The sequence below is a fragment of the Lynx canadensis genome, chromosome A3 (assembly GCF_007474595.2).
Source record: "Lynx canadensis isolate LIC74 chromosome A3, mLynCan4.pri.v2, whole genome shotgun sequence".
Taxonomy (NCBI): Eukaryota; Metazoa; Chordata; class Mammalia; order Carnivora; family Felidae; genus Lynx; species Lynx canadensis.
The window spans coordinates 30,074,846-30,098,823 of record NC_044305.1 but is presented as its reverse complement, the minus strand read 5'-3'; the positions used below and the strand labels follow the sequence as shown (position 1 = coordinate 30,098,823).

At 42.0% G+C, this 23,978-nt stretch overlaps 1 protein-coding gene and 1 long non-coding RNA gene across 2 annotated transcripts; one reads left to right on the top strand and one right to left on the bottom strand.

Annotated features, from left to right (window-relative positions):
* Positions 1–8,982: 8,982 nt before the first annotated feature.
* On the bottom strand, positions 8,983–15,249 carry LOC115510299 (pantothenate kinase 2, mitochondrial-like). The gene is made up of 2 exons (XM_030310007.1): positions 14,921–15,249; positions 8,983–9,022 (listed from the first exon to the last, which is right to left on the bottom strand). Exons 1-2 carry the CDS (start codon positions 15,186–15,188, stop codon positions 9,006–9,008), a joined length of 285 nt encoding a protein of 94 aa, XP_030165867.1. The 5' UTR covers positions 15,189–15,249; the 3' UTR covers positions 8,983–9,005.
* A 235-nt stretch (positions 15,250–15,484) lies between these two features.
* LOC115510300 lies at positions 15,485–17,167 on the top strand. The gene is made up of 2 exons (XR_003967664.1): positions 15,485–15,912; positions 16,483–17,167. It is a non-coding gene; the product is annotated as an uncharacterized LOC115510300 (long non-coding RNA).
* Positions 17,168–23,978: the final 6,811 nt, after the last annotated feature.

The following is a 23,978-nucleotide window of genomic DNA, read 5'->3' as shown; positions in this document are numbered from 1 at the left end:
CACGAATAGACACTTCTCCAAAGAAGACATCCAGATGGCCAACCGACACATGAAAACATGCTCACAACATCACTCATCATCAGGGAAATTACAAATCAAAACCACAATGAGATACCACCTTACACCTGTCAGAATGGCTAACATTAACAACTCAGGCAACAACAGATGTTGGCGAGGATGCGGAGAAAGAGGACCTCTTTTGCACTGCTGGTGGGAATGCAAACTGGTGCAGCCACTCTGGAAAACAGTATGGAGGTTCCTCAAAAAATTAAAAATAGAACTACCCTATGACCCAGCAATTGCACTACTAGGCATTTATCCAAGGGATACAGGTGTGCTGTTTCAAAGGGGCACATGCACCCCAATGTTTATAGCAGCACTATCAACAACAGCCAAAGTATGGAAAGAGCCCAAATGTCCATCGATGGATGAATGGATAAAGAAGATGTGGTGTGTGTGTGTGTGTATACACATACATGTATATGTATACACACACACACACGCCACATCTTCTTTATCTTTTATGTATATAAATGTGTATATATATGTATATATATATACATATCTTTATCTTTTATGTGTGTGTGTATATATATATGTATACACACACACACACACACACAATGGAGTATTACTCAGCAATCAAAAAGAATGAAATCCTGCCATTTGCAACTACGTGGATGGAACTAGAGGGTATTACACTAAGTGAAATTAATCAGTCAGAGAAAGACAAGTATCATATGGCTTCACTCATACAAAGAATTTAAGATACAAAACTGATGAACATAAGGGAAGGGAAGCAAAAATAATATAAAAACAGGGAAGGGGACAAAACATTAAGAGACTCTTAAATATGGAGAACAGAGGGTTACTGAAGGGTATGGGGGGGAGTGGGCAAAATGAGTAAGGGGCATTAAGGAATCTACTCCTGAAAACATTGTTGCACTGTATGCTAACTTGGATGTAAATTTAAAAAAATAAAAATAAAAAACATATTTTTAAAAATGTATTATTTCAAAAAAAGTCACAAAGATCAGGAAGAAAAACATCAAAATATTGAGTCAACCCAGCCCTCTTGCACAAATAAGTCCAAACTACACATTCATTTTTTAATGAAATATTAAAAAACAACAAAATGACTACCCATGAATCTCAACTTTGAAAAAAAGAAAAAAAAAGATTGAGAATGAAAATCTACATCCTTCCTCTTGGCTCAAAGAAGAAATGTTGAAACTTTTCAGAGCTCTGGTTTAGTATGCAAACTAGAAATAGAGGAAATTCCCAACCTTACGTAACATGTAAGCTCCAGTGGTCAATTTCTCAAACCCTGATGTCCCCAAAATAAAAGGTTTCAAAGGACTTTATGGTAACATATTTTAGAGTTAATATCTGTTCCCAAAAAATCCTTCCCAAAAAATAGCTTCAGGAGATCAGATCAAAATGGACTGCACAGACTGCCTTGCCCTCCTAGCTTAGATCGCAGAAATGACTAAAGATACAGATTTACTGATGTATTATTTTCCAAAATAATTCCGGTAAACAAGAAACGATAGGATCAGCAAAACTAAGTTGATAAGGGCAGTAACTGTCCAGAACCCTAAAAAGAAGAATGCTATAAAAAAAAAACAAAAAACAAAACAAAACAAAAACTGGGAATAAATAAACAAACAGTGCCTGGGTGGCTTCGTTAGCTGGGCATCCAACTCATGATCCCAGGGATTAAGCCCCTCTTTGGGTCTGCACTGAGGAGGGAGCCTGCTTGAGATTCTCTCTCTCTTTCCCTCTGCCCCTCTCCCCCACTCAAGCTCTCAATTTCTCTCTAAAATAAATAAATAAATAAAATAAAAATTGGGAGCAGCTATGAAGGCTGGGAGAGTACACAGGTGCTCCATCAAGCTGTACATAGGAGTGGCTGCCATGGAGAAACAGGGACAGGCTCTGGTGGTCATGGGTGATCTGGTGGGGAATGCATCTGGTGCAACTGAACAGACCAACCACTTCCCTCTACTGAGAACCACTCCCCACACCTCCACCCCTCCAGAGGCAAAGTCTTCATTAAACACAAGCACTTCAGCCAAAGACTCAGAATGGCACCCACCCAAGTAGCTACTATCACCCCAGAAGAAATGAGGAGACATGTATCTGGACATATATCCCTACAATCCACCTTCAGAAATAGGTAAAGAGATACTGCATCCACTGACAGAAAAGCAATCCTCAAAATAGAGATAATCACTTCAATAATTAGAATCACCAAAAGGGATATCTACACCACAAAAACGAGAAACTAAACATCTTTAGAAAGAGTTTCAGAAACAAACAGGAGACTTAAAAAGAATCATAATTATCCTCAGGGGTAAAATGAGAAGAAACTAAGCAATGACTGCCATCTGTGGTTGTAACTGCACGAATCCACACAGAACTAAATACGTATACACAAAAGAGTTTTTGTATAACTGGTTACGTCTAAGTCAAGTCTGTGAACTGTATCAGTGTTAATTTCTTAGTTGGGGGTTGTGAAGCTTTGGAAACCAAAAAAAGAGGGAAGGGGACAAACTAGTATACACTTGACAGAGATAAGTGTCAAAAACAGGCTGAGTAAAAGAAGCCTCACATAAAGGCTACATGCTATATGATTCCACGCATATGAAACTCCAGGAAATGCAAAGCAATCATTTCTGCATTTGACAGGAAGTAGATTGTAGGCTGGGGGAGGGAGTGGAGGGAAGGACTATAGGAGCAGAAGAAAACTTTCTGTATTAACCCAAAACTTTTTTTTAAATATAGATGTAATTTACTGTCAAGTTAGCTAGCTAACATACAGTGTATACGGTGTGCTCTTGGCTTCGGGAGTAGATTCCCATGATTTATCACTTACATACAACACCCAGTGCTCATACCAACAAGTGTCCTCCTCAATGTCCATCACCCATTTTCCCCACCCCCCAGCCTCCCCACACCTTTCCAGCCTCAGTTTGTTCTCTGTATGTAAAAGTCTCTTATGGTTTGCCTCCCTCTGTTTGTAACTATTCATGTATTTTTTTCTTTCCCTTCCCCCATGGCCTTCTGTTAAGTTTCTGAACTTCCACGAATGAGTGAAAACATGATATTTGTCTTTCTCTGACTGACTTATTTCACTTAGCAAAATGTCCTCCAGTTCCATCCACATTGTTGCAAATGGCAAGGTTTCATTCCTTTTCACTGTGGAGTAGTATTCCATTGCGGGCGGGGGGGGGGGGGGGGACGACACATCTTCTTTATCCATTCATCAGTTGATAGACATTTGGTAGTAACCCAAATCTTGATTGTTGGAGGTGAAGGGAGAGCTCCATGGGTGTGTCTATATATCTGTCAAAATGCATGGAATTATACACTTTAAATAGATGCAGTTGCTTGTATGTAAATTGTTCCTCAATAAAGAGTTTTATAAAATAAGAAAAAGGAAAAAATCTATTTCCAAAATAAAGCTCAAAAGATGTATTTAACAGCAAAATAGGCAAAGAAAAAAATGGAAAACAAAACTAAGAAATTCTCCCCAAATCCTCTCAGGTATGAAGGAAAAGTAGATATATATAGAAATACAGAACCATAACTTCTGTGAGTCCCAGAAATTTCCTGGGGAAGGCAGAGGAGGAAAGACATAAATCATCAGGTTCACTAAGTGTCAAGCAGAACCAATTAGTGGCAAACAGACAGACAGACTTAGACACATCCTATTGAAATGTCAAGAAATCCTAAACACTTCCAAAGACAAAAGCATATTCCTACAAAGATACATAAATCACATAAAGATGGAAATGGATTTTTCATCAGCGACATAGACGCTAGAAGATAATGGAGCACTAGCTTCAAAGTTACAAGGAAAAAGACTTTGAAACATATCCAGCCAAATCAGCTTTCAAGGAGGAGTGCAAAAGAAATTTTCACACATGAAAGAACTCAATGTTTACTACTCAAAGACCTTCTCTGAAAAGAAAAAAAAAAAAAGGACCTTCTCTGAAATAATTAGTAAATGCCTTCCAATATAATTTTAAAAGCATCCAAATATGAGCTTTAAGAAACAATGATCAGCAAAGGAAACAATACATGTGACTTTCTGAAAAATCAGCAATCTGGAACTAAAATATATGATTTCAACATAGGAAGCTGAAAAGGGAAGTGAGAGACAAGTGAAGCAAACAGTAGCTCTGTCTTGATAGGGAAAAGAAGATACAAATTCTGATTAATTCTAAATAAGAAGAAAAAAGTGATAGTTTAAATACATCAAAAAATGTACAGGTAACTCTAGAAGAAAAGAAAATGAACAGATGACCTCCAAACAACTATGGAAACAAATCAGTTCAAAAACAAAGAAAAAAAATATGGCAAATACAAAACAAAAAAGGACAGGAATGAACACAAATACATCAGTAATCACTAATAGGTCAAATTACCCTTCTACAGAAGAAATTTGATTATATGCTTATATATTATATATACATTTAAGATAATACAAGTAGACTGAGGTAAATATATGGCAAAACACACACGAGAGAGTCCTATCATAAAGAGTTGGATGCTTTAAGATGAAAACAGCATTCAGTCAAAAATACTCAAATCAAAATCTTAAGCACCTCACTGGAGACGGATATACCAGATAGAACAGGTGACATATTTAGGAACCATGATAAGTTAAAGTCAAACCTTATGTATCAAGACCAGTACCGCACTTAACAGGGACTACTTTGCTCACGTGAGAGGTGCCCCTCCAAACAGCTATCTACCAAGGAAATAGGATTCACAACTCCCATCTTACACTCACTTGCCATTATACATTCACTGACCAATTGGTGGGTAGAATCACTGGCACCATTTATTTAACAGACTTGAAATATATATATACTTGAATCTGGGTAAGCAAAATGAATTCCTGAATAATGCTACTCCACGTATTAAGCAAATGTTAACAGAAATTAAGTACAATACTAGCAGACTAAATAAAATTCAAAACAAAAAGGATTAAAAGGGAATAAAAAGAAACTGTATCATGAGCTTTATAAAAGAAGTAGAACTGATGTGATCCTAACAAATGCTTCAAAAATATTAAAAACAAGGAGAAACTGACAAATCTACACAACAATGTGAGAATGACACAGGTATCAGAAATTTGTACTCTCTCACACACACACAAAATAAAGGTATAGAGGATTTGAATATAAAGCTAGTAAGGTGAATCTATGAAACATAAATAACCCTATAAAAAAAAAAACAAATACACCTTCCTTTCAAATACCTATAAACCATACAAATTAACTGCACAAGCTTAAAGAGCCTCAAACTCCAAAGAACAAAAACAAACCACATTCACTTTCCACAATAACTCAACATTATGAATTAATCCAACAAACACAAAGAAATAAATCTCTCCACCTGAAAATTTTTAAACCCACTTCTTTTAACTCTGAAATAAAAGAAGAAATCAAAACAAAATTTATTTTTGGATGAATGACAATAAGAACATTATGTATCAAAATCAGTAAGATACACCCTCCATGGTACCCGAAGGGAAATTTCTGGCCTTAGAAGTTTATCAAATGGATGCAAAAAAGAAAACCTGAATAAAAAGGGAAATGTCACACACAATTTGAAATGCTAGAAAAAGAATAAATTAGATCCAAAATAAGCAGAAGGGAATTATTAAGAACAATAGCAAGATGTAGGGGTGCCTGCGTGGCTCAGTTGGTTGGATGTCCAACTTCTGTGCTGACAGCTCAGAGCCTAGAGCCTGCTTCAGATTCTATGTCTCCCTCTCTCTCTGCCCCTTCCCCACTCACACTCTCTCAGAAATAAACATTAAAAAAAGAAAAAAATGTTTTAAAGAGATGTAAATGAAATTAGAAAAACATGATCATCATGAACAACACCACAGGAGAGCTGACCAATAACATCAAGCTTTGAAAAAGCCATTAAAACTAAGACAAATTTCTGGTAAGTATATCCAAGAAAAAGAAAGAAGATATAGCTTTTCTTAAAAAAAAAAAGAAAAGAAAAATCAAAGATAAGAGTATGTAACCAGAGACTACGTGAGTGTACAATTTCATAATAAGTTTAAAATGTACACCAGAAAATTAGCAAGAAAAAATAGAGTACAAAAAGTGGCTCAAAATAAGATCAAAAACACAAATCAAAAGCACTGAAAAATTTTAAAAAGATGTGAAAGATCTTTCACCCAAACAAGAACAAAAAAGCACCAGGCCTTAATGGTTTCCAGGCAAACCTTTAAGAGCTTCTAGGTTACAGAAAAATCTAAAAAGATTCCTAAGTCATTCTAACCTCATATCAAAACTAGAAAAGAGGGGCACCTGGGTGACTCAGTCAGTTGAGCAGCCCACTCTTGATTTTGGCTCAGGTCATGATCTCACAGTTCGTGGGATTGAGCCCCATGTTGGACTCTGCAATGAGTGTGGAGCCTGCTTAAGATTTTCTTTCTCTTTCTCTCTTTCTCTCCCCCCGCCCCCCCCAAGTCCCACATTCTCTCTGGAAAAAAATAAACTAGAAAAGAAACATCTCACAACAAAATGCATTAAATTACTAAACAATGTCCAGTTGTACAGTAAGAGTAATTAACCATAGTCAACAGATATTCTTCTCAGGAATGCAAAAAGATGGTTTTCACGTTAGATTCCAAAAAATAACAATACTTACAGACGTATCTTAGTACTAAATATGTACAATAGCTATTAAAATAGTGTACTGAAAATCAGAGCAGCAGAAAGATTCCTGTTCCAGGAAAAAACACTGAGTATTATTAAAATGTCAATTCTCCAAGTTAACCTAACAATGTCAATGCAATTCTAATGAGAACACTATGGCTGACTCCCCAGCAGCCATTCCACCTCAGTCCCAGGCAGGGACAGTCCTGAATTTTTTTTACACCTACAAAAATTCCATTCCCAATGACAGGCCTGACCCAAACTGGCACAGGTCATGAAAAGTCTGTCCCTGGCACCTATAAGAAAAGTTTCTTCACTCAAGAAAGCAATAGTGCTAAATAGGATTGAAGCAAGGAGATTAGATTCCTATTTTCTGACCTGTAGTGCCATTTTTTTTAAATGTTTATTTTGAGAGAGAGCAAGAACGAGAGTGGGCATATGCTCAGGCAAGCAAGCAGGGGAGGGGCAGAGAAAGAAAAGAGAGAAAGAGAATTCCAAGCAGGCCCCGCACTGTCAGCGCAGAGCCCAACTCGAGCTCATGAATGGTGAGATCATGATCTGAGCCAAAATCAAGAGCCGTAGGCTTAACCAACTGAGCCACCCAGGCACCCTGTGCCATTCTTTTAACCATCAACTTTAGGAAGCCACCAACCTGTAATTACCACAGACACAGCACTCCACCAACAAACATATCACATCAATAGGATTAGAATCTTGGAGTCTGGGTGGCTCAGTGGTTACGAGTCAGACTCTTGATTTCAGCTTAGGTCATGATCTCACAGTTCATGGGTTCGAGCCTGGCATAACGCTCTGTGCTGGGAGCGTGGAGCGCCTGCTTGGGATTCTCTCTCTCCCTCTCTCTGCCCCTCCCCTGCTCTCCCTCTCTCTCTCAAAATAAATAAACTTTTTTTTTAATAGGACTGGAATCTGAAGGTCTGGACAAACCTAAGACCAATGGAAGATTTTATAATGCTTAAAGCAAATTAAGCTTTACTCCCATTTCCTTAGATTAAAAAATTTAAACATTAATATATAGCTATTATGTGTTAAATGATTATCTATTAACAGTCAAGCACTCTATTAGGCACTTGACTGCATAAATTTACTTAATGTTTGCAACGATCATATAAGGCAAGTACTATAATCATCCCACTTTACAGATTAAGAAACTGAAGTTCACAAGAGTCCAAGGTCACAATCAAGAAAAGGCAGAGGTAGGGACTCAAACCCAGATTTCCTAAATCCTTTCACAAGCATTTTCAACAAGTGTCTATACAAACCTAAGAGCACAAAACACACACCCTTGAGTTAATAAGAAAATAAAATTAGGAGTTTAATAAAAATCACATACTTTAAAAAATTAGGAGGATCAACAATATATAAAGAAAAATAAGGAGTCTTAGGCAGAGCTCAGTTCATATGCTTGTTACAGACTTTAACGGTTTCTGGATTTTTCTCTGTACTACTCATCAAACGATTTACGTACCCAAGAACTGAGAAACACTGAGAAGCACAGGAGGTCCATTAGACACATGTTCTCTGATAATGGCTGAGAGAATTATGCCAGGCCATATAATTGTTATTTCAAAACATTCAACTGCCCAAAGGGATTAGATTCCCATCACTGACTGCAGACTGCCTCATATACTATAACATAATGAATACTGGAATAAGCTTTCTAATCCTTGTTCAAAACACTGTTTCTGGTGGGAAAAGGAACTTCTGCTATACCATCACAGTCTTCATATCTCACCAACAGAATACTTATTCATCACTTCCAATTACTGAATTATTCCATTAATTTTCACAGATATTTTAGTCTGTTTGCAACCCTTCACATATATCCTGGTATTAAGGCCTCCAAGGCACTCAGTCTAGACAATCTACACTTGACTTAGAATTTAAACTCTGCCTCACAGGTTATTTATGTAAAACCATCTGTAGCACCACGTCTGTCTCATAATAGGTCTCAACAACTGAAAGGCTTTCAAATGGGAAATAAATGGTGTATAAGAATGTGCTGTTTTCCAATACTATGAACCACATCTTTACCAGACCGATGTGGTTAAGATATTGCAAACCCAAATCTCTGGGCCGATCTAGACAGCAATCCTTGGCATCAATTAAAAGGCCTACTTTAATAATATTCTTGGGGCGCCTGAGTGGCTCAGTCGGTTGGGCGTCTGACTTCGGCTCAGGTCATGATCTCGCAGTCCGTGAGTTTGAGCCCTGCATTGGGCTCTGTGCTGACAGCTCAGAGCCTGGAGCCTGTTTCAGATTCTGTGTCTCCCTCTCTCTCTGACTCTCCCCCGTTCATGCTCTGTCCCTCTCTGTCTGAAAAATAAACGTAAAAAAAAATTTTTTTTAATTAAAAAAAAAATATTCTTATTCTCAAAATAGTTTTAACTTGGGGATTAGATGCCTATATAATATTATATATTATCAAACCAGTAGACTCAATAATAAATTCTACATTTTGGAAATATAGACCGACAAAACCTAATAAACTACTAGAAAACTAAAGATGGCTTCCACTTTTAGAAAGCAAACTTTAAGCTGTTATTTAGAAGAGAAGTTTTCACATGCTGGTCAGTCTCACTGACATACACTGAGAAAGAACATAATAAACTGAGAATGAACAGTGCCTGAAGATAAAAATATCCCAAGGTATGAACCTGAAAAAACATTCACCAGGTTATAAATTTAAGCCTAAGAAACATCACTGTTCTTCTAAATGACCAAAATAACTATTCTTTTCTGCTTGATAAGGTCCTAACAGCCTACAGTCTATTGCCTTGTTCCTTCTCTCTCCTTTTAACATGTGTTTAAGCAAAAGATTTTTTTTTAATGTTTATTTTGAGGGGGGGAGGGGGGGGAGAGAGGGAGAGGGAGAGACAGAGAGAGAGAGAGAAATCATTTGCGCACATGCAGGGGAGGGGGAGGGAGGGACAGAGGATCCCAAGCAGGCTCTGCACTGATGGGGGGCTCAAACTCAGGAACCATGAGATCATGATCTGAACCAAAGCTGGACACTTAACCAACTGAGCCACCTAGGAGCCCCTAAAAGACTTTTTTTTTTTTTAAGTTTACTTATTTCTTTTGAAAGAAAGAGATCACTAGCAAGGGAGGGGCACTATGAGTGCAGAGCCCAATGCAGGGCTCAAACTCACGAACCAAACCGTGAGATCATGACCTGAGCTGAAATCAAGAGTCAGGCAATTGGGGCTCCTGGGTGGCTCAGTTGGTTACGCGTCCAACTTCAGCTCAGACCATGATCTCACAGTTCGTGGGTTTGAGCCCCGCATTAGACTCTGTGCTGACAGCTCACAGCCTGGAGCCTGCTTCACATTCTGTCTCTCCATCTCTCTCTGCCCCTTCCCCACTCACACTCTATCTCTGTCTCTCTCTCTCTCTCAAAAATAAAAACAATTAAAAAAAAAGAAAAAGAGTCGGGTGATTGACTGAGCCACGGAGGTGCCCCAAAAGATTTTTAATAGCATACATCACTTCTCCTTTATGGTACCCCCTAGATAAAAAAAGGGTAGGGATGCTAACACTGTTTGAACAATCATATTACCTAAATACACATGGCCCCTAAAATAACATACTGTACCATTTTACACAGCTGCATACTTGGATTATTTTTAGGCCCTGCTTAATGCTTCACATTCTTTGAACAACCAAAGTGAAGGACCATGTTTACTTTGATTTCATTTAGATTTAAAGTTGATAAAAAGGTTAAAAAGCATCCTCTCCCATTCTGTACCTCAAACATAGGCTACGAAGCAACAGAAATCTTTTTACTGAGCTCCTAATGGGCAGTCTTCCCTAATTCCCTAACAGAAGATGAAACACTGCACCTAATAAGGGGCAGTCTCTCAGGGCCCCAGCACCAATTCCTTTCTGCCAACACTGATGCTCCCCAAAAGCCAAGGAAAAGCAACCATTTGCTAGGATGGCATTATCAAGCTACAAAAACTTTTTTTTTTTTTTTAAAGAGTTTTAAGTTTATTTTTTGAGTAATCTCAACACCCAACGTGGGTCTCAAACTCACAACCCCAAGAGTCGCATGCTCTACCAACTGAGCCAGCCAGGCACCCCTAAAAGCTTTATTTTCTAGATCAATGGAAATTAAGGATATTCCACAACTAACAGGAGTCGAAAATCAACGTGTCCCAAAGATCTCCCTGGAGTGCTACAACATGCTTCATGCTTTGAAGTCACCTTCAAAAATCCAGCTCCATCCACCAGCCACATGGGATACTCCCATCCCAGGTTCCACACCTCTAACACATCTGCTGCACATCTGGGACCCTTGATTAAAATGCATGTTCTCTTGTGACATACCTGTATACATTTGTCAAAGTATACATTTTGCTGTATGTAATTATGCCTCAGTAAAACTTTTTAAAAATTAACAGATGCATTAAAAAAGCAGGGGGGCGCACCTGGGTGGCTCAGTTGGTTAAGCAATCAACTTCGACTGAGGTCTTGATCTCACGGTGAGTTAGAGCTTCACACTGGGATCTCTGCTGTCACCATGGAGCCTGCTTCAGATCCTCTGTCCCCTTCTCTCTGCCCCTCCCCCACTCATGCTCTGTCTCAAATAGAAATAAACATTAAAAAAAATTAACAGGTGCGTGTTCTTAGACTTGTTTGCAGACCTGAATGGGTTTTTGGTGTTTTTTTTTTAAGCTTCTAAGTAATTCCATGTAAGAACCACTGCTCTGGGTTACACTGCATGTACCTTCCCCCACTCAAAAATAGGGAAAGTCAAGAACACTGGGTCTGAAAGTCAGACACCTAATCACACAGATCCATTATTAACTCACTACATGCCAGTGGACAAAGGAAAAATTTCACTGACAGTTTCCTCTTCTGGAAACTAGGGATAAAAAATACCTACCACATAGGGTAACTGTGAGACTTCAATGATAGGTTTTTAACATATTTGACACAATGTCTAACACAAGTAAGCAGTACATTACCATCATTAGCATCTTTGTTTCCTTTTTTTTTTTTTTTTGACGTTTATTTATTTTTGAGAGACAGACCAGGAGCGGGAGAGGGGCAGAGAGAGAGAGGGAGACACAGAATCCGAAGCAGGCTCCAGGCTCCGAGCTGCCAGCACAGAGCCTGACGCGGGGCTCAAACCCACAAACCGTGAGATCATGACCTGAGCCGAAGTCGGACACTTAACTGACTGAGCCACCCAGTCACCCCTGGTTTCCATCATTTTAAATCAATCTTTACTTGGTATTTCTCTGTCCTGTGAGACATACTCTACCTAATCTAAAACTTTTAAAGAACTTCTTACACACAGACATGCCTAGCCTCATCCCTAATGCCTAAGTCTGGGATGGGAACAGGTTTGAGAATTACACTGTTCTAGGGAACATGTGTGGCAGAACATGACTATGACCAGGGCCCACAAGAATTCCTAAGATAAACTGAATAGCTCCTTCTAGTTTCAAATGACATCTAGTCTCCTACCTTCAGACAAGTAGTTTAAGGACATCAGAATGAAGCTCTCTAACCTCCAAAGAAAGATGGCACCACCCTATACCCAACTTTACCAAAAATAAATACGGAGATTTATTTAGTCTTTACTGAATTCTCTCAGAGGTGAAACCATTCTTGGAGGGTTCAGAAATCAAGAGGCTGCCTCTCCATCTAACAGGTGCACCCCCGGACAGTAACAGAAAAAACAAATGCAAGAAGAAACAACCTTTTTGGCAGGTCTCATTACCTGAGAGATGGCTTTTCATGATTTATCAGAGAAAGCAATAAAGGCAACCATGACAAACATCAGACATAAAAACAAAAATAAATATATAAATAAATATGTAAATAAATAAATAAATCCGACATGAATATCTGTCTTGGTTCCTTAAAAGAGATCTCAGGGACGCCTGGGTGGCTCAGTCGGTTAAGCATCTAATTCTTTTTTTGTTTGTTTATTTTTGAAAGAGAGAGAAAGTGAGTGGTAGAAATGCAGAGAGAGAGGAAGACACAGAATATGAAGCACGCTCCAGGCTCGGAGTTGTTAGCACCACATTCCACACGGGCTCGAACCCACAGGCCATGAGATCATGACCTGAGCCAAAGTCAGACATTTAACCAACTGAACCACCCAGGTGCCCCTAGCATCCAATTCTTGATTTCAGCTCAGTTCATGATCTCCACAGTCTTAGCATGGAGCCTGCTTGAGATTCTCTCTCCCCTCTCTCCTGCTTGCAGGTGCACTCTCTCTCTAAAAATAAAAAGACATCTCAAAACCACCTTACATACCACCCCCACCCCCCAATACAATCAAAACCAGAGTTTTCCACAGGTGTCTCTGAGCAGCTGTATGTAAATGACATGAGGAATTTGTTAAAATGCAGCTTCTTAGAACCCTCCCCAGACTCTGATTCAAAAAGATGGAGTTGGACCCAAGGAATCTGCATTTTTAACTCCCAAGGTCATTTTTATGCTCAAAATTTGGAAGTACTTCCACAGTAGCTAGAAATTTTCACCTCAAGTAAGTCTTGAACACAAAAGATAGTGATTATGCTTAGCTTTAGAGCAATGAAGAAACAGCTAATAGAATATACACAATTCAATAAAGCACAGTGGCTGAGAGGATGTATGGAGCTGGACTTCCTGAATTTACATTTCTATCCCACTACTCACAAGTCATTTGATAGGGGGCAAATGTACCCCCGTTTTCTCATCTGTAAAATGGAATAAACAAGTTATGAGTACTAATGAGTTATTAAAGCTCTCAGTAGAGTGCCTGACCTCTGCAAACACCCAAAACACAATACTTATTTAGAAAGTGGGTGATGGGCATTGAGGAGGGCATCTGTTGGGATGAGCCCTGGGTGTTGTACGGAAACCAATGTGACAATAAATTATATTTAATATAAAACAAAAGTACTTATTTAGAATTCTTATGGTCAATGGCTAAAAGACAGCTGGCTAGAGGGCTGTGAATCTCTGAAATTTACAACCATCTCTAATGATGTAGTACAAAACCATTAACGTTTTGCATTGCTTAAAAATCAGGTGCTTCTCAAATAAAACACAAACCAGGTAACTGGTTCTAAACATGGTATCGATTGAGAGCAGTTAATCTGTTTTCCAAATTTCTTTCAAGACAGGAAAAGACAAAATAATTCAGACTCCCAAATTTTTCACAGCAAAACAGGGCTACATTTAACATTTAATCATCCAAATCATGTACGATAAAGTACAGCAACCTGGTGGCTGGCTGAGGTACAAGACCATCCAATAAAGACCTCACTCTCATAACCTACATTTAAAACAGGCTGATTTCCTGAAAGAGGAATTTGGCAACAAGACAAAAATCTAACCATATGTAAAATGTCACTAAATGATAAAGCTTATATTAGAGTATTAAGACAGTGGATACTTTCAACAGTAGCAATAGCTACTAGACTGAGGATGCTAACTGAAGACCTTTAAAGAGGTGAAAATGTATGGACTAGAACACAACGCAGGAAAAGAAGCCTGATAAGAAAATAGAGAAGCCGAATCTCCAGAAAGAGCATGTGCAACTGCCAAGGCGAGATTCCCTCAAAATAAAAAGCCTTAATGCCCAGAATGCTACAGACCTGAATCGTGAGTATCAGCAAATAGATGCAAAGAAAATAGAGATATCTGGGTGAGAGACGACCCGAATTCTCACGGGAAGAAAAGCAGCCAAAGCTTAAGTGCACAGAACACGGAATCCAGTTTTAGGCCTGCAGCAACTCAAGGGCTAGTTAACCATTTTCCAGGAAGGCCGAAATCTCCAGATTAAAGGGATTTAACGTCTTGGACACCGCTCTTTGGGACCCACGGAAAACAGACACGGGGGATTCAAAGGATTTAGGGGGAAAGGAGGCGGTGGAAATGAGTCAAAAGAAGCCTTCTCGACGCTAAAATCATGTGACTCTCGGGCAAAGAATGCCCAAGGAGCTAAGGAGAGGAAGAAAGGTTTCTGAGGAAAGACGCTCCACTTCCACCACCGTCAAGGGCGGACCACTGCGCCCGAGGTCTGGGCGGGGGCCGGACCCTAATGCCCCAAACTTGGACCTGAGGCCTCCAGCCGGGACTCAGCCCGTGCACCAACCTAGGACCACCGTGCGGGGGCACTGTCCCCACACGAGCGCGCGGGAAAAACGGCGGCCGCGCCGGAAGGGGGCAGGGCGAGCCGCGAGGACGACCCCCCGGGCACTTACGCTGCCGCTTCTTCCTGAGGCTTTCCACGCGCTGGCGGGAGGCCGAGGGAGCGCCGCTGTAGGAGCCGGGCCGGTTTCGCCTAATGCCCTCTGCCGAAGGCGAGGCAGAGGACCCGACTGGGGGCTCCGACGCGCTACTCGCCCGGCGCCGCAGCAGCTCCCGCCGCCGCCCATCAGGCCCTTCGGGCGCCGGCTCCCCCGCCGAGGCGGAGGTGTCGGCCGCTCTGCCGTGGCGCTCCATGGGTACGCCGAGCCGGCCCGCTCCCATCCGCAGCAGCCGCCGCTGCCGCCCAAGCCAGCCCCCCAGCGCCGAAACCCTGGTCGCCTCCTCCGCGGCAGTCCAGCCCAAGCAGAGGCGCCCCCTCCACCGTCCGCCTCTTCCGTTGCGCCAACGCGCAGCAAGCCAATCCAAATAGGCTGGGGGCGGCCCGAAGGCCTCGCGTCCAATCGCCTCCCTCACTCGAGGCGGATCGACCGCGCGTCCGTCCAATGAGAGGCTCCCAGGACGGGGCGGGGCGGAGAGTGGCGGGGGAGGGGATCGAAGCTTGGCCGCGAAGAAGGCGGTGTTGCCGAGGGGAGAGTGATGGCGGCGCCGCCCAATGGACGTGTGGGTGGAGGGGCCGGCTCACCCGCCCGCCCTGGCGGACAGGTCAGGGGGCCCTGCCCCTGAGTCCCGCCTCGCTGCTGCATCCCTCTCCCCCTGCCCGTGCCCTCCGCCAGCCCAGCAGTGTGCCCCCAGCGTCTGGCCTCTAGTCATTGGCAGACCGAAGGGCTTGAACCGCGGCTGATTTAGCCTTTGTCCCTTGGCCTGGTTCCGCCACTGCCGTCGAGACCACCAGCCCCTCCCCGATTTTTTTTACCCTCTCCCCCAGCACTGCCACTGGCGTGGTGGGGCTAAGCCCCCTCCATTCTGCCTGCGTTGGAGAAACGTACCCGGTACCAGAAGGAAAGAAAGGTCTGGGGCTGGTCTCCATGGCAACTGGAAGAAAGAGGTGGGTTATAAATCCTACACCACCCTTCAGTGCTGAAGGAGGGGGTGTGGGAGCCGGGGAGTAGGGTTTGCGTTTTGAAGGACAGTGTGGATTCCTTTTCCGTGCGGTGCACTAGGGGGACATAGAAGGATTTGGTGGCTGCCTTGGAACCTGGGTTGTAAGGGGTGTGTGTGTGCGCGCGCGCGAGCGTTAATCATCTTACTCCCTTTTGGGGGGCGAGACCACAGTCACCTCCAGCCCTGAGATACTGACCATTCACACCTACCTAAGGCCCTGCCACCCATCCCTTCTCCAAAGGTTATCCAAGCCTGGAATGACCCCACCTTGCTCTGTACCCTCAAGGCACTCCCTCAATCCGTCAAGTTTAACAGGACTATTAGTTTTTCTTGCTAATTATTCCTAAGTGCCTCTCCGGGGACACTGTAATGTCCCTTGGGTGATAGACCTCATTTTTTTTACCTTTGCCGTAATAACTGCTAGTAGCCCGCAAAACGAGAAAGATAAGCTTCTCTCTTGCTTGTTGAGTAGAATTAGCCAGGCTCACTCCAAACTAGTTCCCCCTCATTGTAGGAATAACCTTGGAAACCCTGTATCCAAACTCTGGAAATCCCAGCTCCTGCAAGAACCCATCCCAGATGGATCCTACAAGAACTAAGAACACCTGTAGCTAGCCTTCAAAATCCCAGGCCCCAGTATTGCTTATCTTTCTGCCTACACCTCACCAATCTGGTCCTCCTTGACCTGAGGGAGCTTTCCTCCAAGCCTGTTGAGCTGTGATAGATCATCCTGAAGAATCAAGAATCATCACCTAAGGCTGCCAAGATGAACCCCAATATCAAAATGACACCGAAAATAGGTGTAGGGGTTTTTTTGGGTGTGTGTGTGTGTGTGTGTGTTTTGCAGTGTACGTAATGCCCTTACATGTCATTTCATCAAGCAACACTTGGATAATGAGGCAAATTAACCAGAGGCACACAGCTTAAATGATAGAGCCTGGATTCCTGAGAAGTTCAGCTACCCTCTGCGTTACAGTTACCAAAAGGCACAGATTCAGTAAAATTCCAATAAATTAGTGGAAGGCTTTTTGTCATCTTAAATAAATATGTTTCTTCATTCCCTGGTGTAAGCTTACAGTGTGTGGCTATCGTTAAAGTTTATCCAAAATAACAGGTGAAGCATATACTAATGACAATTAGGCAAGATGTTTATAATCCTAAAAGTAAAAATGCAAATAAACTGAACAAAAGAAACCAGACACTAAGAATGCATACCATATGATTTACATGAAGTTCAACGTTAATAAATGATGTGAGAAGTCAGGATAATGGTGTTTGGGGGTGGGGGGAAGGGAAGAGAGTAGGCATGAGAGGGCAACAGATTAGACTCCTGTAAGGCTGGTAAGGTTCAATTTCTTTGGTCTAGGTGATGGCTACGTGGGTGTGTTCACTTTGCAATATTTCATCAAGATGTTCACTTGTGCACTTTTCTCTATGTGTGTTATACTTAAATATGGCATTTATTTTTTTAAAAATTGAAGATTTGTCCTGGACCAAGGAAGCCCATGATTAAGCTTACATTTTTTTTTTTTTTCCAAAAAAAGTCAAATGAAAGTAACAAGAGGTTTCCTTTTTGGGGCACCTGGGTGGCTGAGTCGGTTAAGCGTCCAACTTTAGCTCAGGCCATGATCTCACCGTCTGTGGGTTCGAACACCAAGTCAGGCTCTATGCTGACAGCTGAGAGCCTGGAGCCTGCTTTGGATTCTGTGTCTCCCCCTCTCTCTCTGCCCCTCCCATGCTCACACTCTGTCTCTCAATAAATAAAATTAAAAAACGTTTAAAATTTTAAAAAAAAGGTTTCCTTTCTCTGTGGTTATTATAACACACAGCATCATTTAGAGGGACAGAATCATTAAGTTTTTTACCATTTGTCTCAGTTACTTTACCCTTGGGGAGAAACCAGTTTTCTGGTATACACATCAGAATAAGCACAGAGGTCATAGTAAGCATAGTGCTTCAGAGGAACTAATCAAATTCTAAAGTAGTGATCTGCCATTGATAGAGCCACTAATGATAGAGCCATTTCAGTGACAAAACATCATATAGAATACACATCTACCATATTAGGTGCCTACTGCTAGGTCAGAAATAACCCCAAAACTTAGTGGCTGAGAACAGTAATGAATATATGTTATCTCAGTTTTTGTAGGTCAAGCATTTGGGAGTGATTTACCTGGGTCGTTCTGGCTCCGGGCCTTTCATGAAGTTGCAGTCAGTTGAGGGCATATGGGCTGGAGCGTGCCCTTCCAAGATGGGTTATTTACATGACTGGCAAGCTGGTACTGGCTGTTGGCAAGAGACCTCAGCTCCCACAACATGGGCCTCTTCATAGGGTTGCTTGAATGTCCTCACAACATGACAGCTGGCTTCTCCCAAAGCTAGTGATTCAAAGAAAAACATGCAGAAGTCACAATATCTTTTAAGATCTAGCCTGGGAAGTCATACTTCCATCGTTTCTGCAACACCCTATTGCAATATCCAATATCCTGTTATTACACAGGTCAGCCCTCTTGAAAGTGGGTTGATACTACACAAGGACACCAATACCAGGAAGAAGAGAGTCATTGGAGGCCATCTTAGGGCCCACAGTCTGCCCTCTGGATCCCAGGGGATGCGAGAAGCTTCACATTCTCATCTCTTACTGCTTCCTAAGAGCCAGGGGACAGACCCTCTCTGAGTTTCCCTTGAGGTCTCTTGCAGCTAAAGTAGAGCAACTGGGGAGTAAAAAAAAACCAGAAGTATGATCACCAGAGCGCCAAGCCACAGAGTTTTATAGATCAAGTTCTCTCTCCTTTCATTGGGCTGTATTAGTGCCAAGAAAATGAAAAGCATAGAATCAGGCCCCTGTCAAGCCCAAGGTCTTTTTTTCCAGAGTATAATGGTGAAAATTTGGGAAAACCTTGGCTATTATCTCTCCCAAAGGACAAAAATATGAAGAACATGAAGTTGTTAAGCCCCTAGACATTCTTCCAAGGCCTGGCCCCTGGCCCAGAATGCACTATTGAAGAGGGATAGAGATGTGTGTTATATGTGCATGTGCACATTCACACACACACAATAGCTAGCATGTGGCATTCTAGTGGTCTCACCAGAGCTCACAGGCAATATGAATATTACCTGCTTCCAGAAATAAAGCTCAACTTGTCTCAGGAGAATAAAGATAGAAAATCGAAGATGAAATGTATTGAGTTTAGAACAACTCAGTTTCCTAGACATGGAAGATTCTATCCTTTCCCAAGTATTGCAAGGATTGAAAACTTTTTCTGTTTTCAACCTCAAGGCCTATCTTATCTCTCTTTTTTTTTTTTATTTTTTTTTTTAACATTTATTTATTTTTGAAACAGAGAGAGACAGAGCATGAACGGGGGAGGGGTAGAGAGAGAGGGAGGCACAGAATCGGAAGCAGGCTCCAGGCTCTGAGCCATCAGCCCAGAGCCCGACGCGGGGCTCGAACTCGCGGACCGCGAGATCGTGACCTGAGCTGAAGTCGGACACTTAACCGACTGAGCCACCCAGGCGCCCCATCTTATCTCTCTTTAAAAATCTTTTTTTATTATTTATTTTTGAGAGAGATAGAGCATGAGAGGGGGGGTGGGGGTGCAGAGATAGAGGGAGACACAGAATCCAAAGCAGGATCCAGGCTCCAAGCAGTCAGCACAGAGCCCGACATGGGGCTCGAACTCACAAACTTCGAGATCATGACCTGAGCCGAAGTCAGAAGCTTAACCAACTGAGCCACCCAGGTACCCCAAGGCCTATCTTATCTTCAACTAAATATCCCTGATTTGGATACTATTACCAGATAACAACTAATGGCTTAGCACTGTGCTCAAGTAAGTTTGGTAAATATAAGATAAACTTAAGTCATTTTCTTAAAGCTTTAATATTCTGAAGGGCATGATAAATCTCCAAGAGGAGGCTAAGGTATGTAGCTATCTTCCAAATGTAATTGACCATGGAACCCTTTTTTCACAGAATTTTTTCCTTAGACACACTGGGAAATTCATTTCTAGATATAAAAGTCACATCTCTGTTGTATTGTCTTGTATTGTATTGTGTTGTGTTTTGAAAGGGAGAGAGAGAAAGCGTGAGCAGAGGAGGGGCAGAGAGAGAGGAGAGAACGAGAATCCCAAGCAGGCTCTGCACTGCCGGCAAAGGAGCCTGATTTAGGGCTCGAACTCACGAGATCATGATCTGAGCTGAAGTTGGGACAGTTAACCAACTGAGCCACCCAGGTGCCCCCACATCTCTGTTATATTAAAGGCAATGGAGATCTAGTTATTTCCGTTTTGAGAGTTTGATGGCTGTCACTATCTTTGTTCCCAAATAAACCTACAGTAGGTCCCCCCCCCCCCCTTATCTATAGCTTCACTTTCTAGGGCTTCAGTTACTCGCAGTCAGCCACGGTCTTGAAGTAGATGATCCTTCTTCTGAAATACTGTCAGAAGGTCAATAGTAGCGAACTGCTATGTCACAATACCTACGTCATTCACCACAGTTCGTCGCATCATGTTGGTATCGTATTATTTCACATCAACACAGGAAGAAGGGAGAGTACAGTACAGTAAGGTATTTTGAGGGATACCTAGATGGTTCAGTTGGTGGAACGGTGACTCTTGATTTTGGCTCAGGTCATGATTCCAGGGTTGTGGGATTAAGACTCACATGGGGCTCCAGTGCTGAGCATGGAGCCTAAGACACTCTCTCTCTCTCCCTGCGCCCCTCTCCCGCACTTGCTCTCTAGAAGTTAATTAATTTAAAAAAGAATATTTTGAGAGAAAGACCACATTCATATAACTTTTATCACAATAGACTATTGGGGCGCCTGGGTGGCTCAGTAGGTTGAGAGACCAACTTTGGCTCAGGTCATGATCTCACGGTTTGTGAGTTCGAACCCCATGTCGGGCTCTGTGCTGACAGCTCAGAACCTGGAGCCTGCTTCGGATTCTGTGTCTCCCTCTTGCTCTCTGGCCCTCCCCCATGCATGCTCTGTCTCTCTCTGTCTCAGAAATAAACATTAAAAAAAAATTTTTTAAATAGACTATTACAATTGCTCTATTTTGTTTTTATTGTTATTAATCTCTTACTGTGCCTAATTTAAAAATGAAACTTTGTCATAGGTGTGTATGTACAGGAAAAACATTGTATATATAGGATTTGGCCACATTTTTAAAAGTAAAAATAGGGGCGCCTGGGTGGCGCAGTCGGTTAAGCGTCCGACTTTAGCCAGGTCACGATCTCGCGGTCCATGAGTTCGAGCCCCGCGTCAGGCTCTGGGCTGATGGCTCAGAGCCTGGAGCCTGTTTCCGATTCTGTGTCTCCCTCTCTCTCTGCCCCTCCCCCGTTCATGCTCTGTCTCTCTCTGTCCCAAAAATAAATAAACGTTGAAAAAAAAAATTTTTTTTAATAAAAAAAAAATAAAAATTAAAAAATTAAAAAATTTAAAAAAAATTAAAAAAAATAAAAGTAAAAATAAATGGGTAAAATTAATTTTATTAGTATATTTTATTTAACCCAATATATCTAAAACATTCTTTTCTCATGTGGCAACATGTGGCCCTACATATTAAAAGTGGTCAGTAGGGGCACCTGGCTGGCTTAGTTGGAAGAATAGGCAATGCTTGATCTCTAGGTCATGAGTTCGAGCCCCACATTGGGTATAGAGATTACTAAAAAAAATAAACTATCTTTTTAAGGATCTTTTTTTAATGTTTATTTATTTTTGAAAGAGAGAGAGAGTGAGCATGAGCGGGGAAGGGGCAGAGAGAGAGGGAGACACAGAATCTGAAGCAGGCTCCAGGCTCTGAGCTGTCAGCACAGAGCCCGACGCGGGGCTCAAACCCACGAACTGCGAGATCATGACTGGAACTGAAGTCAGACACTTAACAGACTGAGCCACCCAGATGCCCCCCAAAAATACTAAACTAAAAAAAAAGTGGTAAATTGCCACAAATGTCTAGTGGCTATCAAATTAGACCCATTAAAAGCCCTACTCAGTAACAGTTCAGTTGCCTCCTAAACACTTGTTCTGCTTCTGGTTTACTTTCCAGGCCCACTGCTCCCAGGTTAATTGTACTAAACCACCGTTCTCATATAATCTCCTTTCTGTTTAAAAGGGTTTGATAGAGGTGCCTGGGTGGCTCAGTCTGTTGGGCGTCCGACTTTGGCTCAGGTCATGATCTCGCAGTCTGTGAGTTCAAGCCCCGCATCGGGCTCTGTGCTGACAGCTCAGAGCCTGGAGACTGTTTCAGATTCTGTGTCTCCCTCTCTCTCTCTCTCTGACCCTCCCCCGTTCATGCTCTGTCTCTCTCTGTCTCAAAAAAAAATAAAAATTAAAAAAAAAAAAAAAATTTTTTTTTTTAAATAAAAAAAATAAATAAAAGGGTTTGATAGCTTCTTGGCCTACAGAACAAAGTCCACAACACTGAATATCCGAGACTCCTGGGTGGCTCAGTTGGTTAAGCGTCTGACCTCAGTTCAGGTCATGATTTCGCAGCTTATGGGTTCAAATCCCTGCTTGGGATTCTCTCTCTACCCCTCCCCCACTCACACTTTTTCTCTATCAAAATAAACAAATAAACTTTAAAAAAAAATCCAAGAAGCCCCACATTTAGCATCTTTCCACTTTTCCTCATTACTTCCCATATGCTTATGTAGCATGTTCTAGCAAAATGAATCTCCTAGTTCTCCAGGCAGACTTGACTCTTACCCAGCTATAAGCCTCATCCTTCATCCCTACACAAACTTCCTTCCCACGACATTTCTGCTTATCAAAATCCAACCCAACTTCCATGGTTTAGCCCAAAAGATACCTCCTCCTTAAAGTATTCACTAACTACCACAGTTAGGTAGGAACCTTCCAATCTTTTATAATATGTCACCTTTAATGACATGTATCACATACTTTTTTCACATCCTTGGTGTACATGTTTTATAATATCAACTAAATTATGAAAGCTCTTAGAATAAGAGTTTGCATCTTCATATTCCCCACAGTGCCTTTCACAGGCGCACACACACACACACACACACACATGCAATGTGTTAACAAATGATTACAGTGGCAGTAACAATTTCAGGTTCCTTTAAAATACTAAAATCTTTGCCACCTGTTTGGCAAAGTTAATGTTTGGTACCTGCCACCTCACAACCACTCCTTCTTCTCCCAGAAATCCCCCTACCCACCTATAGATTAGGCCCCAACGGCTCTGTTCATACTGCATAACACCACCAGCTTGGAATGGGAGTCACTTCTCCAAGTGTGATGCCACATCCCCCATGCAGGCAAAAGAACCGAGAAAGCTGGTCTGCAGAGAGACCCAAGAATGAACAGATGCACTGAGCGAAACAGGAAAACGAGAGTGCTTTTCCAGTTCTTCCAGGCCTGCCCATTTCCATCCTTTCCTGGGCTGATTACCTTCCTGTCTTTGGGTCCCTTCCTGTAACATTAAAATACATTTCTTGGTGTCCCTGGGGGGCTCAGTCAGTTAAGCGTCTCTTTTTTTAATGTTCATTTATTTTTGAAAGAGAGAGACAGAGTGTGAAGCAGGCTCCAGGCTCGAAGCTGTCAGCATAGAGCCCAATGTGGGGCTTGAACTCACAGACCACGAGATCATGACCTGAGCTGAAGTCAGACGCTTAACTGAATGAGCCACCCAGACACCCCAGCATCTGACGCTTGATTCTAGCTCAGGTCCTCATCTTGTGGTTTGTGAGTTCGAGCCCCATAGTGGGCTCTGTGCTCATGTTACACAGCCTGGTTGGGATTCTCTCTCTCCCCCTCTCTCTGCCCCTCCCCCACTCACACTGTCTCTATCAAAATAAATAAACATTTAAATTTTAAAAAACATTTTATGGGGCGCCTGGGTGGCTCAGTCTGTTAAGTGTCTGACTTCAGTTCTGGTCACGATTTCGCGGTTCATGGGTTTGAGCCCTGCTTTGGGCTCTGTGCTGACAGCTCAGAGTCTGGAGCCTGCTTCGGATTCTGTGTCTCCCTCTCTCTCTGCCCCT